Below are 17,056 nucleotides of genomic sequence, written 5' to 3' on the forward strand. Positions count from 1 at the left end.
AAATACATTTCTTTTTTAATCAGCATTTTTTACACTTTTGAGTAGAAAACATTTTTTCTTAAAATAACGTGTGGCCAAGTCCATTTCTATATTTTTTTTTTTGTTTCGCAGAAGAGATTATTGCCTGAACCGCTACAAATAGGCAACATGATGCTGACGGCGTGGTCCACGGAACAGGCTAAGAGAAGTGCAAGCCTGCCATCTTTAGTCACAGACTATGACTCCAAAGCAGAAGGTGAGTTACTTGTCCGATTATTGCACAAAAGGATCAAAAAACTCGCTGAGCGAGTTTGCTCATCACTTTTTGGCTTGTAAACTCATCTGTGTTTGAGCAAGTCATCACTAGCTCGGCGAGAGTCTATCACACTGGGGTGAATGAAACATGCTCGCTCACTCACAACGCTGTCCTTGCCAAAGTCTTAGCAAGTAAAAAATTCTGGTCTGGTGAGTGCACCATTGCAGGAAACTCCAGAAACTATAATCAATATGTCATCAGTAGCAGTTTCTGTACAACCTGGCTGTTACAAATGCCGCCTAGGATAATTAATGCCACCAAGAATTTTTGCACAAACAGTGAGTTTACTTATGAATCATATGATTTTTAGTAGCTTTTGAAAGTTTTTATCATTTTGATTTAAAACATATTCATTTACACTTTATTTAAATTTTTTTTCGTACTTGAGAATCAATCATGTGAGTAGCAAGGTGAGCAAACCAGTCTTCAACTTTACTCGTTGAAGCAAAGCGACCAGCAGTTCAACCAGCCAGCTTGAAGATTACATTGAGTGAGTTTGCAAAAGGTGAATTCATGTGGGAGTAGCTAACAGACTCACTCAATACTCTAATTGAGACTATAATTACGTTGGAGTGGAATAGACAGTGGCTTCTAACAGGGGTGTGCCTAGGGGGGGGACGAGCGGGACCGGACCCCTCCCAGGGCTAAAAATATTTTAATATTAAATTCATAAAACTGACTTTTATGAAGTTACGGCCAGTATTTTTAGATAGCCTAAATCAGCAATATTGAACACATATTTTTCAAAATTTTCCCGGGGGAGGACCCCCGGACCCCCCGCCTAGCTGGGGGGTATTCCATACCCCCCAGTCCCCCCGGAAAGGCCCTAGCCTTCTGCCTCACCCCCCCCCCCCCTCCCACAGAGCAAAATCCTGGGCACGCCACTGGCTTCTAAAGAATCATATTTTTAGTTTTCAAATAAAATAACATTAACTAGTATGATTTTCACTTTTTATGGTACAAACAGTTTGAGTAAGAACCGTTCTACAGTGGCACGGAAATGGTTCACATAAACTGATCTCACAGAACAGAGTTTCTACTGTAGCACGCAGATGCAGATAAACTCACACGGATTAGTTCGGCAATCGCAATGTCAAGTTCTTCCGTTTACGCTGTTCCGTGCCTAGCAGCCGAGTGCTTGGTTGTGGTGATGGCCATGATTTTTTATGTTCTAAATATGTTAAAAATTGTTTCAAGTACAAGAATAGCTAATGTTGTATTACTGCAAAGTTGTTCATTTATTTGTTACGTGTTATGATCTCGATGCATTATATCTATTTATAAATCAATTAAATATTTCATAGCTTGGACATTTCCGTGCATTGTGGAAGCAGCAGACACGATAGTGAAATGTTCCAATAGATCTGTTTATGTTCGTCTGATCAATCTCCCTTTCCGTGCTACGTAGATCAACTTTTCAGAGTAGCTGACCTTGTTTTGCTTGCAGATATGTCTGAAGCAGAGCTGATCGCAGCCATTCAGCGCACACAGTCGAAGCTCACCTTCCTGCAGCAAGAGAACTGCATGCTGGAATCTCTCCTCGCCCGGACAAACAGACGGCTACTGGAGGGTGAGTGGGGTCGACAGAAACTCACGCGTGAGGTACTCTAGGACGGAGGCGGTTCAGTTCCTATCATTACTAGAATGTGTTTTTTTTTTTGCATCAACCCTACTCGGTGGCACCATGTCATGACACTAGTTCTCGATAGTTTAATCCGTAGAGTAGTCAAATCCGTAAACGACATTGTCTAAGTCAATATTTGAAAAAAATACTCTTTTTTTTAATTATTTAATTTTTTTTTCTGGTTCAGTCTCAGATGATGTGTTAGTTATCATCATCTTGCCAACACTGTTATTCAGGGTCTATTCCTATGAATGTTTTTATTATAGCACACTTGCATTTTTTTTCCATACATTTATTACTTAGATATATATTGTCATATAATAGCGGTAAAAAGTCATTCTAGTGGTCATGTTTATGATCACTAGTATGTCATTCCACAACTCGCAAATAAAGTTGGGTAAATTTCTGGAGGCAAAATTTGTGACCAAGTATTAAGGCTAGATTTAAGGCCCTGTTTATAATTTTTTTTTTTTTACATTTTTGGAATTTTAATTATTATTGACTATTTCTGTAGATTTAACACTATATCTGTCTTGCATTTTTTAAAAAAAAATTTAACAGCTACTCACTACTTACAATGTCACGTGTGGAAAGTTGCACAATTGTTATTATTTGTTACCACTTGCACAAACATTTTACATACACCCATTACATTACACAAGATGAATATCTGTTGAAAATATTTGTGACCGAACTACAAATGCAAGAGAGGTATAGTGATAAATTTACATAAATAGCCATTAACTCATAGTGTAATGAGGGAAAAAAAATCAATATGACATGTGAGACCCAGTCTTATATGCAAGAGATAAGTTTACAAGCTTCAAAAATCTGTATAAAAATTTCCCTGTCTTTTACATGACCAAAATAAGAAATATTTGAAAATAAATCACCTTTTTCGCAAATGTCTGAAAGAAATAAACCCAATCCAGCCATCACCACCCCTACAGCTGTACTAGTTCAAACAGAACTTTTCATACGCAATATTACATTGTCTATGACTATGCACTAAAACACCATCTAGAATAAAAAAATTATGTTCAAAGTCTGGGTGATAGGCATACTGCGAGCATGACATTTCACTCTCAAATTACCATCACTGATAAATTTTCATGGCATTTCTAGGTTCAAAAGTAAATTCCCTGACTTTAACTGACCTATTGAAACTTTCCTGACATTTTCCTGACCTTCCAGAATGTGGATGTCCGGTTCAAACGGCAAGTCATGAGAAATGAAAGGAGTCCCAATGAGCACGGTGACGGCAAATAAGCGTAATTAAATAACTGTTTACAGTACTCTGTATTAGTGTATCAGTGCACCATAGCCAGGGCCGGCGTGTCCATATAGGCGAACTAGGCAACCGCCTAGGGCGCCAAGTAGCTGGGGGCGGCGCAGCACGACACATAACAGCTCATATAATATGTTTAACGATTATTGAAACTAGATGAAAATGGATTTTTGTAACAGTTTGGAATGTTTATATTGATATAAGTAATTATTTAAAGTCCACTGTGACCTGTTTATGATTTGTAATAAGTAAAAAAGTAAAAAAAAACACAAGCCTGCTTACAAATTCTTAGGCTTACGTGATGTATTTTGAGGCAAGGAAAATTTTTTTGGGGGTGTCCGGCCGGGGGGGGGGGCATTAAGGTTTTTCACCTAGGGCGCCAATTTACCTTGCACCGGCCCTGACCATAGCAATCACAAATATACACCATATCGTTTGGGTGAACAATCTTAACATAAATATGTGTGTCTGCATTAACAGTAATACTTCACTTGTAATGTGTTTTCAAATCGATACTTTACGTTTGCCGTTTGCGTGTCGTGACGTCAGTATGTCTCAATGTTTGTATATCGAACGAGCGCAGGTGTTCGTGTAGGTTGGTTGACGGCGCTCTTCGGATGCGCAGGGCTGCAGAGGCACCTCGACCAGAAGGGCAAAGCCGCGCTGCTGGCCGGGAAGCGGCTCATGGCTGTCGCCGCCTCGTCCCTGCTCGGCTCGTCGGGCCAGCTGTCCCACCGCAGCTCCGACAGTCTGTCGAGCCCCCTGGCTTCCGGCCCCCGATCCGGGTCCGTCCGTGGGGCGGCCCCCATAGACGAGAACGTGTTCAGGTGAGCCCTCGTTATGACTCCCTCCTGACTCCAGGGTGTCCACAAATTTCCTGGCAAATTAATTCCAGGACTTTTTAAATATTTCTCTATTAACAGATTCATTTTAAATGTAGAAATTAAATGTAATATAAAATACAGTGATACCTCGTTAATAAAAACCCTGTTCGTACGAAACTCTCATTAATACAGTGTTTTCACAGTCCCTAGTAATTACATAGCAGTTATAGTCCTAAGTAATTTTGTTCAATACAAATGTATGGTTGTTATGTAGCACAAAGTTTGGGGAAAAAGGTTGGAAATGTTACTCTTCCAAAATGGATGGTAGTGTTGTTTTTTTGCGGGCGATTTATAAACCTTTTCTTTATTTTTATGTTGCAAAACCTTTTAAGTGTAATACAGTAGAAAATATTTTTTCAAAACCTCAGGTGCATCCATTCTGAAATATATTATTTAACAAGTCCAAAAAAAAAAAATATATGTGCTGTATAAAATTGTAAGTTTCATCCTCATTGGAATTATTTGGAAATTTCATAAAAATTGTGATTAAATTTTGTAATAGTTTGGTTAAAAAAAACCTCATTGCAGATTGACAAAATTATTGTCCCTTTAGGTTTGTATTGAGGTTTGACTGTAATCTTCAATTCGCATGACTTGATGTAAGTTTTTGGACATATGCCATCAAGTCATGCACTCCCATTGCACAAATCTTTCAAAGATAACTTCAATTCGCAGTTACGCACCAGTTTCTATAATATAAAAGTTTATCCTTTTCCGAGATAATTTCCCCCGATTTAAGTGAACTGACTCCAACTATATTTTATTTAATGTGCGACTGAAGAAAAGTCTAAATGCATGTAAGCAAAAGGCCGCTGAAATACTATACCTCTGGCAGCGCAGTAACACAACTTAGCTGTCAAGGTCAACATTTGGAATCTACCAGAAAAATTCTGAACTTGAGGTGCTTGAATGGAGCTGGATTACAGAATTTTTTAAACAAGGCAATGCCAAATGAGAGAATTTTTACAGTATTAAACTGTACATAGGGACAAGATTATATGGTAAGTTGTGATAAAAACCGAAATAACTCCGTAAAGCTTGTTAATACAAAACATAATGCTGAAAGGCAAGTTCATATACCATTTATTTAGCATTGAAATGCAAGTTCATACACCATTTAGCAACAAAATTTAACTAAAAACATTAAATCACTCAGCAATTTGACAAAACTCAACTCAAACCACAGAAATGTTAATTTTTTCCATCATAAATTCATTGAATGTAATTATTTAGCATCAATTTTGTACCAAAATGTATAAACTCAGTGGATTGAAAAATAAATTAATATGTTGTTTGATCTTGAATTTATTATTTGTTTCATATTTTACAATAATAAAATTGACATATTATTCACTCATAAATATTCCTATATATTTTTATTTTTATGAGTAGTTTTTGTCAGGACGTGCATATTACAAATTATTTTATTATATTTTGACGTCGACCGGGGCTTTGCCCCTTTAAGTCTGCTCCCTTTTCCTTCCCATCTCGCATCTAACCATTCCTTCCCAGCATTAGTACCGCCGACGTACGTTGTCATGTGAGTTCAAACATCACGCTGCGAACTACCTCAAGAGGGCGCCCTAGCATCAGTGCTTCGCTCCCTTAATTAATCTTAAATTATATTGTAAACCTTTATTATATTTGTTCCAAGGACTGGCCAAGAAGGTTTTGTTTAGTAATTTTTATATAATTATACTCCCAACACAAAGGCGGTGCCCAGCACTCCTGAGGCGGACCCAAGCTCAGCCAAAGTCAGACTTTATTTTAGTACGAAAATATTAATTACTATATGTTATCAAGCAACCAACCTCTGAGAAGGGGTGAAATAATTGTAACAGTGTTTCATGTGTCTTTTCCTCATTAACCCTTGACACGTAAACGTAACAGTACTCTGGTCCGTGAAAGACGCCATGTTGTTTTTAATGATATGGCCCAGTATTCATTATCAATCTACTAAAGTGTAATATTTAAAAGCACAGTATAATTCTTATTTGTATGTAGCATGTTTTTCATCCTGGGAAAAGTTTGTTGCATGGTGCATACGCATAGTAAGATTTAACACCAAAATCTCCAGTTTTAAAAATGAAATTGTCCAAAAAATTTAACCTTGAAATCTTGGCCCTAGCTAAACGTTATTTGCGAGTGCTCATCCCCAACAGGTTGAACATCCACCAGAAGTGTGCGCTGGCGAGCCGGGAGCTGGAGGAGGTGCTGGCGGCCACTCTCAGGCGGAAGTCGCAGTTCGCCCGGCAGAGGAGCCGTCTCTCGGCCGAGAGTGAGAGTGCCGGGCTCGTGCTCCGAGAAGTGACCGGCATTTTGGATTGTCTTCGCGAGTGTCTTGCCGGGCCAAACATCCCTTCTTCCAAGTTGATCAGGTTAGCGAGTTCAACGTACAGATGTCCCAGAACTCAAAGGCGATCCGAGAACATTTGAATAGGTCTCTAAATTACTGTTCTGAATTAAAGAAAAGATGACTTATTTAAGTAAATAACTTGCTAAGCTAGCTCAGTAAATTTTTTTACTGAATTAATATTTAAAGTTAAACAATTAAAAATTCATTAAAATTTTTTACACATAAATTGTGCATTTTAAATCACACTATTAACATCAAATTGAATGATTCTTATCAAGTTAATTCCACAAATCAGTAAATATTTTCCACAGAAATATATAAATTCTAGATACCGTACTTTAAATAAAATAAAATAATTATGGTAGCGTCAATCGTAAGGTTTTTAATGAAAATGAGGAGTAGACAAATGCAAGCAGTGTCATGAGAGTTCCGTAGGATCACTGCTGCATCATTTCTGCCACTCCCATGCCGTCTCCCCTTCCGGCCGTTACAACAGCATATAGCATGCTACGCTACGTACCTTTTTCCATTTTCCATTTTCCCATTCGACTGCTAGTGCATGCGTTGGAGTGGCGTCACCGTTGACACATTCTCTTCCTCTAACAGTTCCCCCACCAAGTACCCAACTGTTCCGCCTCATGCAATCGGAATTATCGTAACGGTCAAAAATTGTAGCCCCGTCAGCAAAGAAAGTTTCACGTCCGAGAACAAGTGCACGAACGCACTTCAGCCCGGGACTGACGGGGGAAGGGAGGGGGATGATGTTGGCAGGGCGCTGGAGGTCTCGTTGAAGGGCGTTGAACGCAAGATGCAGATGCTGCAGCTGCACAGCAACGCCCTCCGCCAGCGGCTCCGGCGGAGGTGCGCCGGCGAGGGCCCGGAGAGGCTCGTCGAGGCGGTGGACCTGGAGAAGGAGGAGATCGACAACCAGGTGTGCCTCGGCCGGATCAAGGAGCAGCGCGTCCAGTTCTACGAGCTCCACAGGCTCGACGGTCAGTTCGCTTCGCGGATGCTCTGCACCGCTCGGTTGCCTGCGGTTTCTGGGCTGTTTCCTTTTTCAGGTCCCTGGTGCTGTAACCTTGCCAGGAGGCCTCGGTCGTATAGAATAGACCTCTAATAGAAAGAGCAGGAAAACATTAATTTAAAAATAACTCTTTAGAAACTAAGTTTTAGCTTAAGAAATTTTGATGTTCTTGCTATAAATATTATAATTTTGTTAGTTTTATTCATTCAAACGGTTAAATTCCGGTCTAATTGTGTCATTAGTCATTATATGAGGTAATAAAATCTTTTAAGGTTCTTATTACATGAAATCATGGAAACTCAATTGAAATAGAAAGGTATTGGCTTTAAATTATATGCAAATAAAAAAAATGATTTCCTTTCCCATTAAGTATATAATGGATTAACACATCAAATTAGTATCATAATAACAAATTTTGAATGTCTGAATATTTGTTACTTAAATACTTCTTCACTATGGAAATTATTTTATGTGTTCCTTATGGAATATTCACTAACTTCTATTTACAAAGCTATTGCATGGCCAAATGGACCGCATTAGCAATGGCTTTAGGGATTAGTCTGTTGCCGGTGTTTAAAGTTTCAGTTTGCATTATTATTTAGCTTAAATTCTATAATAAAAATTAAAGGTGTCATATATTTCAAATTTTTCCTTACCTTCATATAGTGACAACATTGCAGTTGCTTTCATAACAATACAACCCTTTTTGAAGAGGTAAATTGAAACTATCAACAATGGGTGCCGTGGAATTCTATAAGCTTCATATGTTTTAAGAAAATAGCCTACATTTGAGTTATCAACTATTGTAAATTTTTCATGAAAATTTTAAATAAAAAAAATTAATGAAATAAATATTTATAAAATATTATGCATTATAATTCAGGGAACAGACAAAAGTTTTCACAGTTGGAAAAAAAATAGTTTGTCCTCTTGAAAAAAAAAAAATTGCAGCAATGCAGGCCAATACCCAATCTGTTACTCTAAAGCAGTTTGATGCTCTACTCTCGCTTTGAATATGAACCTACTTTTTTTTTTTTTTTTTGCGGAATGAACAATGTCAAACTTAAATGTAATCTGTAAGGATGAAAACAAGCATCAGTTATGTACATATGCACCGTGAGCATTTATTGCATAGGAACAATGTTTAATATTTACAATGATGATACAAAATACCCTACTATTCTGTGAATAAAAGAAACAATATTAAAACTGTTCACAAGTTTCTCAAGGGATTCAAAAAAAATTATGCTTATTAAGGTTAAAGTGAATTTTTTTTTTAAGTCGGCTCAAAATTATATAATACCTAATCAGCAGGAAAATTTCTTTATTTGTAGAATCTTTAAAGTTTAAGTATTTATTTCCCAGTGCAGCAAAAAGTTAAGTCGTGTTCGTACTTCAGTTTTATTGTTTATGTGTACTGTGTATTTTGTAATTATATCATAAACAAGGGGTACAAATGTGTAAGTATTTTTACAATAATTATTCAAAAATACTTTAATAGGACTCTTCTATTGTCAAATAAAAAAAAAATTTAACTAGAGATTAGCATTCTCCCCCTTCAATTTAAACACTTATTATGATATAATAGTAAGTACTGGTAGTATAAGGGTCCAACCTTTCATGAGAGGCCATTTTTATCAAAGAATTTCAGGTTTTGAAAAAGCACTTTTAAAGTTTCAGATGGCCTACAAACGTGTTTTCAAGTTTAATCTTTATTAATATATATATATATATATATATATATATATATATATATATATATATATATATATATATATATATATATATATATGTTATGTATAGACCACGCGGACATGGCGGCGGCTGATGCTCGACTGGCTGAGTGGCGCATCGGTCTGTGTTGCCAACCTGAGTCACCAAATATCCTCATCCATACTATATACAACACTTCCCCCCATTTAATTTGTCACGTAATCATCTAACTTTCTTGGTGGCACTCGATGTCTCCTCGAGGACCTGTCCTGAGTACGGCCTAGTACAGAACTGGAAGGAAAACCCCTGAATGGAGGAGATCCTTGGGAGATCCCCGGGCTGTTTCCATATCCAGGCATCTCGGAAGCTGATTTTACGGGTGTCCCTGCTGCCGCTGTGGACTCATCTGCAGTCGTCCGACCCCGTTCGCCAGTTGGTTCTGCTGCTGTTATGGCCGCCGCTGCTGGCTGCTGCGTACCTTCACTGCTGGGGCGAACTCCGGATGCAAACCGGTGTGGCTGCTGCAAAAACGTCTGCTCCCTACAGGACACTGCCTCCCCAGGACACTGTCCCCTGTCTGGCTGGCTACTTCTTCGACGTAACTGATCGACGTGCCTCCTGTGTAAGCCTCCTGGCTCATCTTTGACCCCATATATCAGCAACCCTTCTACCCCAGAGATCCAGCCTGGTATCCACTTTGGGACTCTTCTATAATTCCGCAGCCACACTGCCTCACCTTCTCTGAAGTGTCGAACCCGCGTTGCTACCGTATTGTCCGCCTGACTTCTCTGAACTGTACCTGTTGCTGGATGGAGTTTTGTCAAAGCTGTCTGTAATGATCGCCCCATCAACAACTCCGCGGGAGTTTTCCAAGTGTTATTTTCCCCTTGTCTTGGCGTAGTGCGCCATGCTAACAGCGTCCGCGCTATTCGAGTTCGCCAGTCACCCAATACCAGTTTACGGAGTTTCACCTTGAAAGTTTGCACCGTCCTCTCCGCCAACCCATTACTCGAAGGATGATAGGGTGGTGCGAAAACCATGTCAATGCCATTATTTTTTAAAAACTGTGCCATCTCTTGGGATCGGAAGGCTGTCCCATTATCTGCCACCACAGTGTCTGGCAGTCCATGATAACTGAATATGTCTCGTAATTCTTGAATTACGGCTGTTGCAGTCATACTTCCCACTTGCCTGACCTCTGGCCACTTGGAATACGCATCGACTACAATGAGAAAATTAGCTCCTTGAAATGGTCCCGCAAAATCTATGTGCAATCGAGACCATGGTTTGTCAGCTGTGGGCCAGGCTACTGCTTTAACCTTAGGTGGATTATTTTGACACTGCTGACAACTTTTGCATTCCTTCACAACCTGTTCAATTGCAGCATCTAGTTTTGGCCACCAAAAGTAACTCCTTGCCAACGCTTTCATATGCACCACCCCATCATGGTTTGCATGAAGCATGCTCATCACCTCTGTCCGTAACTGTGGTGGGATTACTACCCTGGATCCCCACAACAAACACTCCTTGTGAACAGACAGTTCCAGCTTCCGTCGAACATAGGGCTGCATCTCCTCTGTCACTTGATCTGGCCATCCATTTTGTGTATATGTCAACACCTTGCACAGTAAATGATCCTTCCCAGTCTCTCTTGCTATTGTCTGTGGATCGACAAACACTTCCCCCGCTTCTTCCAGCATGAGAATTTCACTGGGACCTGGAACTGGGAATGCAGGTGACTGCAGAGGCAATCTGCTAAGGGCATCAGCATGCTGTATTTGGGTCCCTGGTCTGAATTCTAGTTCAAAATCATACATTCCTAACATCAAACTCCATCTCAACAATCGCGGTGAAATGGTATCTGGAACGGGCTGCTTGGGATGGAGAAGGCGCAAGAGTGGCTTATGGTCAGTCACAATCTTGAACTGTCTTCCGATCAAATATTGTTTAAATTTGGACACCCCAAAAATGACAGCCAAGGCCTCTTTGTCCATCTGCGCGTAGTTTCGTTCGCTCTTTTGTAGTGTCCTAGACCCAAATGCGATTGGAGCTTCCGTCCCATTTCCCAGATCATGGGCCAGCACCGCCCCTACCCCATACTCAGATGCATCACATGTTAAAACTAAGGGTTTGTTTAGGTCATAGTGTATCAAGACTTGCTCCGATCGTAAAAGCTGCTTGGCCTCTTCAAACGCCCTTGCGTGTGCATCTGTCCAGCACCATGGAGTGTTGGCATCCAGCAGTCTGTGAAGAGGCTCTAATACATCTGCTTTGTGACAAAGAAATCTCTCATAAAAATTCAAGAGACCCAAAAATGCCTGGAGCTCTTTTTTGTTACTAGGTTCTGGCGCATCGTGAACTGCTTCAACCTTACTTGAAAGTGGATGGATACCCATCTTGTCAATTCTGTGTCCCAGGAAAACAACTGAATCCACCCCCCAAACACATTTTTCACTCTTTAACCTAAGCCCTGCACTTTGCAACCGTCCCAGGACTTCACGGACACGACTCCAGTGCTCATTGTCACCTCCTCCGGATATTAATATATCATCAAGTAATACTACTGTACCAGGTATGCCAGCAAGCAAGGTGTCCATCAACCGCTGGAATATCGCTGGACCACTACTTATGCCAAATGGTAATCTCTTAACCTTGAACAACCCCTTCATGGTATTTACCGTAAGCAATTTTGCTGTGCCCTCATCTACAGTTACCTGCAAATATGCTTCCTCCAGATCCAGTTTTGAGAACAGCTGTCCTCCCTCTAGTACTGCTAGTGCTTCACTGACAGTGGGCAATCGGTACACACTAGTGTCACACACGCTGTTTACAGTGCCCTTATAGTTCCCGCAAAGCCGAATGGACCCGTCTTTCTTCAAAATGGGTATGACTGGAGTCGCCCAACCCGAAAAGTCCACTGGTTCATACACTCCACGCTGCACTAACCTATCTATTTCCTGGCTCACCTTGTCTCTCAAAGCAAATGGTATTGGCCGGCTCTTTTTAAACACAGGGTCACATTCTGGTGGAACTGTTATTGTCACTTGTGGTCCTACATATTTTCCCAGCTTATCTGCCTTAAACACATCCGGAAACTCCCTAACAATCCCTGCTGCCAAGTCTTCCCTAACCTTGTTCACCCCCACTAACTTAATTCCCAGAGGTGCAAACCAATCTCGTCCCAGCAAATTCGGCCCTTGTCCTTCCACCACTACCAACTCTAGGAGTACCGCTGACTCACGCCCCTTCAGTTGTACAGCAACTTCCATAACCCCCATCACCTGTAGATATTCGCTGGACCAGGTGCGTAATAACATGTCCTTCCTTGTCAGTGGAGGTTCCTGAGGCCACAGGGCCTTGTAAGTTCTCCCGCTGATAATCGATCGACCTGCCCCCGTGTCAACTTCCATCATCGCTGATTTCCCATCCAGCAACACTTCCACACACCACGGTTTCCTGGGCTGTTGTTCCCGCATATTGTACAGCGTATATTGCGTGGCAGCACCTTCCGAACAATCCTCTTCAAAATGCTGTACTTCCTGTGCCACTTCTCGTTGCGCTAGGTCGTTTGTTTTCGAAACTCCCTCATGCTTTTTTTTTGTGATACAAGCCCGCTCAATGTGTCCCCTCTTTTTACAGAACCGGCATACAGTGTTCCAATGTCGGCACGTGTCTGCTGCGTGCTGCCCATTACAGCGCCAACATAGCTGGTTCTCGTTGTCTCTTCCCTTCCTTATCGCTTCCCTTTGTCTTCCCAGTGATATAGTGTTCGACTTAACCGAACCCGCCGGTTTTGAATATCTTGACACGCCATTGTTCACTTTGTGTACACTCTCTTCCACTATTGTACTGTCTCTCAAGTCCGCCATGTTCTGTCCAGTCGCCTCTGTTGCCATCACAATATCCACTGCTTCTTTCAGGGTTAGTTTCTCTTTAACGAGGAGAGCCTGTTGCACTGATTTATCCCTTACGCCGCAAACGAGCCGGTCGCGAAGCATTCGGTCGAGGTCCGAGAAATTGCAGTGTGTACTCAGCCTTCGAAGCTCTGCTATGTACACGGCGATCGTCTCCCCATCTTTCTGATCGCGCTTCAAAAACTTAAAAGTTTCCACAATTTCACTAGGCTTCGGGTGAAAGTGATTATTTAATATGGTGAAGACGTCCGTCAAGGAAACCGACGCGGTCGACTTTGGTGATACTAGCGACGTCACCAGCCCGTACAAATCGGCGCCGCACACAGTATAAAACACTGCCCGCTTGGCCTCCTCCTCCGTGATAGTGTTCGCGATAAAATAAAACTGTAACCGTTCGCGATAAGAATTCCACGATTCTTTCTCGGGCGCGAACTCTCCGATGGCTCCGATTAAGGCCATATTGTACACGAAATTGTTATCCGTTTTAACCTCGTCGCCAACTGTTATGTATAGACCACGCGGACATGGCGGCGGCTGATGCTCGACTGGCTGAGTGGCGCATCGGTCTGTGTTGCCAACCTGAGTCACCAAATATCCTCATCCATACTATATACAACAATATATATATATATATATATATATATTGTGCATGTACTTATGTACATGCATTAGAAGTTACACTTTTTTGTTTTGATGTATTTATTAAATTGCAAATTTTAGTTTGAAAAATACATAAAAGAAGCCGTGTTCGTAATTTCAAAGACAACCAACTAAATGTTAAATATCTTTAATGCCACGTTTTGTTCCAACACAATTTCCTTGGTTAGTAAAGTATTGATATTTTAAAGTTGCAATCATGACTTATGACTTTTTAAGTTTACAAAGTACATTCCAGAACAGTTTTCACTATCACAAAGTTCCACTTGGCACACCAATATGCTTAGAGCATATCCGCGTCGATGTTCACGAAAGTGTACATACATGTAAGGGTGCACGTTGCCACTCGCGGGCCCGCTGTCTCGACGTCCTTCGGCCTCGTGGGCTGTAGCAGAAACCCCGCCTGCACACTGGACTTTCGACCCTGTTAAAATTTCCGTTGTGTGACGCGCGCACAGGCATTTCAGTTGCATACCAAAGTTTCACCTTCAATGCACTTAAAGGAATGTGACTTCAGAATTTTTCCGCGTTCGCCTTGGGGGTTAAGCCGTGCCTCCATGATGTACTCCTCTGTCTGCCCTCGGCCCCCTGTCTTCACCGAGCGTTAGCCACGCCCGCGCACTGGTCGGACGTTGTGCGCAGATCACTACATGGCGGAGGACCACAGGGGCCGAAGCGCCCTGAGCCGGCAGCTGGAGCGTCTGGAACTCCTGGAGGGACAGCTACGCGACAAGCGGGCCGCCCGAGACAAGCTGGCTCAGCAGCAGGCGCTGGCCGAGGCCGAGCTGGCGAGGGCGGAGCAAGGCCACGCTGCCATGAGGACCGTCTGCGAGACCTACCAGGCGCGTCCCCTCCGCGGGCTACTCCTGACAGTTGCTTCAGCAATCATTCAGATATTAGGGGTCTGCGAGTATTAAAAAAAAAAAAAAAAAAAAAAAAAACTTTCAAATCAAATTTGATAATGGGGAAAACTGATTTTAAAACATAGCCCAATTAATTAAATACAGTTTTTTTTTTTTTACTAACTAAAGATTACGCTGTTAGTGAAATCGTAACAATCTAGATGTCTGCCCCAGTATCCGTAAGTCCACTTTCCACTCTTCCCTCGTCTCTTGCCGCACGCCTCGGTACGAACGCACTGCCTCGCACTGCTCACTCGTCCGTGCCGCCACACGGTCCTGATCCACCATCCTTTGCACACGGAAGTCTGCTCGTCGCCCGGTTCAACGCTCACAAGGGGTCGCGTTCACTCGCTTTTCACTTCACCGCCCTCGCAGAACACTCCGAGGAACCGCCGGTGTTGCCACCGGCTTCGTGCGCACACACACGCCTGTGTCGCCTCCAGCCTCTGTCATGCTCACGCACTCAACCGCAGGCCGGCCTTCTTCTTAAATACCTGCCAGGCCCAGACACCTGGGAAGGTCTCATAGCCCTCCAAAGTGTCGCGTCGTCAGAAGCCCCGACTTAAAACACTTGAAGTTCTGAGAACAAAGGTTGCCTAGATATGCCACTTCTGGCAGACGGGGCTCTGTGAACGTGCCGAACCCTCGAGAGCCACAGAGAATTCTCCAGGCTCAATGGGAAAGCACTGGATAAGTGGAACAGGGGGGGTGAGGTGTTGCTAACTCAACATTTCAAACTGAACCACTTTTTTTGAATTTATTGTTACTGATAGATGCAGCAAATGGCACACATGCTCAAAACATTTAAAACTAATGAACATGATTTATATATTTATTTTTTTTATTTTCCGTCTATTTTTCCTGAGAATTGTTAAAACTATAATTTCACAGTACATATGTTTGAATCGGATTTCAAAAATATTTTACCTTTGTGCATAATTTGGTATTCAATTTGAATTTAAGAAACATAATTTGCAGAAGCTTAATTCAGACTCTGACAACTGAATGTGGTTCTATAGCAAACAAAAAAAAACATATACATATTCACATAGTACTAGATTAGCTAGTCAGGTATCAATAACTACATAGATGATTTCGTAAGAATATTCAGCTGTTGAAGTCTGAATATTCTTTGTCAAAAAAAGTCATGTTCTTTATAAAATATTTCTGCCACAGCTTGCCATGTGTTTGACTCCACAGAGTAGGTATGTTTATTTATACTTCATTAGAGGGGTAAAACAACAATAGTGCAGTATTCAGAAAATAACATCATATTAGTAATGACTAAAACCACATTACTTATATGCACAAACATATTCCACTTGTATATTAACAAGCTTAAGGTGGTTGCCCAGCTTGGCTACCAAATGGAATGCATGTTGACATGCCATTTAAAACCAGCTTTAGTTTTCTGAAAAATGTTTGATTACTAATAGCACTTAAGTTCTCTAACCCTTGCATATACAAGTGTCACTTTATAGTTTTGTTTTTTTACAAATATTTTTTGAAACAGGTGTTTTCATGAACGTTTTGGGTATTAAAATGTTGGCATGCAGTAATGTATGTATGTATGCAGTATAGGGATATGAAGGGAACTTAAGTTTTTAATATTCATTCATAAAATTATGGGGTCACAGTTGAAAGTCCATGGAGGCTCGTTGCAGATACAAATTACTTTGCTGATGGCAAAAATTAAAAAAATATGCAACTTAGCACGTGAGAGTGAGCTTAACTTCGTGACGTTTGGCTTTCCAGGGCGTGGATCCAATGGACTATTTGAAGAAGAAGGCGGAAATAGAAGACCTGCGGAGACAGCTGAAAACTTGGCACCGAAAGAACGAAGTGCAGCGAGGAACGTTGAAGATGAACTCCCAGACATTTCAGAGACTAATGCAAGCTGCAAAGTCACAGTACGTACTGTTACGGGGGCCGTAGTCTCTGATATTTACTGATTGAATTTTACTGCGTGCTCGGGTTTTATGGGCGCCACCGTGCCACGTGCACGGACCGATGTGAGACTCTTTCTCAGGGTCGTGACGTCTCCCATGTGAGGCGTGATTTTAATTTCCCCCTGAATACACCTAGCACGAATCCCTGCCCGCTCTCAGCGTCGGGCACGTTATTACCTACGCAGTGGGCTCTCAGGCGTCCCACACGCCGTCACACTCCACGTGGTCGAACAGATATAAATAAGAAAATAATACATTTGATTTACACACCTGATTTATTCGGCGAATGCAACTTACACGATTGAAACTGTTTAAAACGCCCGCGGCACGAATCGGTTTAGGTGTGAAGACCCCCACGTGGTCACATCTTACATTACGTATTACAAAAGAGAAAAGACCGTTGCTGGTCGTAAGACAATTAGTTATACAGTCCCCCGACCGAGAGGAACC

At 41.5% G+C, this 17,056-nt stretch overlaps 1 protein-coding gene across 2 annotated transcripts in view; it reads left to right on the forward strand.

Moving 5' to 3' along the window:
* Positions 1-17,056, forward strand: part of LOC134528282 (uncharacterized) — a 47,770-nt gene that overhangs the window by 10,583 nt on the left and 20,131 nt on the right. For both annotated transcript variants that reach the window (XM_063361773.1, XM_063361774.1), the window contains exons 2-8: positions 112-235; positions 1,743-1,865; positions 3,833-4,034; positions 6,254-6,469; positions 7,219-7,439; positions 14,398-14,597; positions 16,413-16,567. In XM_063361773.1, the coding sequence (XP_063217843.1) occupies positions 148-235; positions 1,743-1,865; positions 3,833-4,034; positions 6,254-6,469; positions 7,219-7,439; positions 14,398-14,597; positions 16,413-16,567 (1,205 nt within the window). In that variant the 5' untranslated portion in view covers positions 112-147. The remainder of the gene's footprint in view (positions 1-111; positions 236-1,742; positions 1,866-3,832; positions 4,035-6,253; positions 6,470-7,218; positions 7,440-14,397; positions 14,598-16,412; positions 16,568-17,056) is intronic.

This window comes from Bacillus rossius, chromosome 1 (genome assembly GCF_032445375.1).
Source record: "Bacillus rossius redtenbacheri isolate Brsri chromosome 1, Brsri_v3, whole genome shotgun sequence".
Classification (NCBI taxonomy): Eukaryota; Metazoa; Arthropoda; class Insecta; order Phasmatodea; family Bacillidae; genus Bacillus; species Bacillus rossius.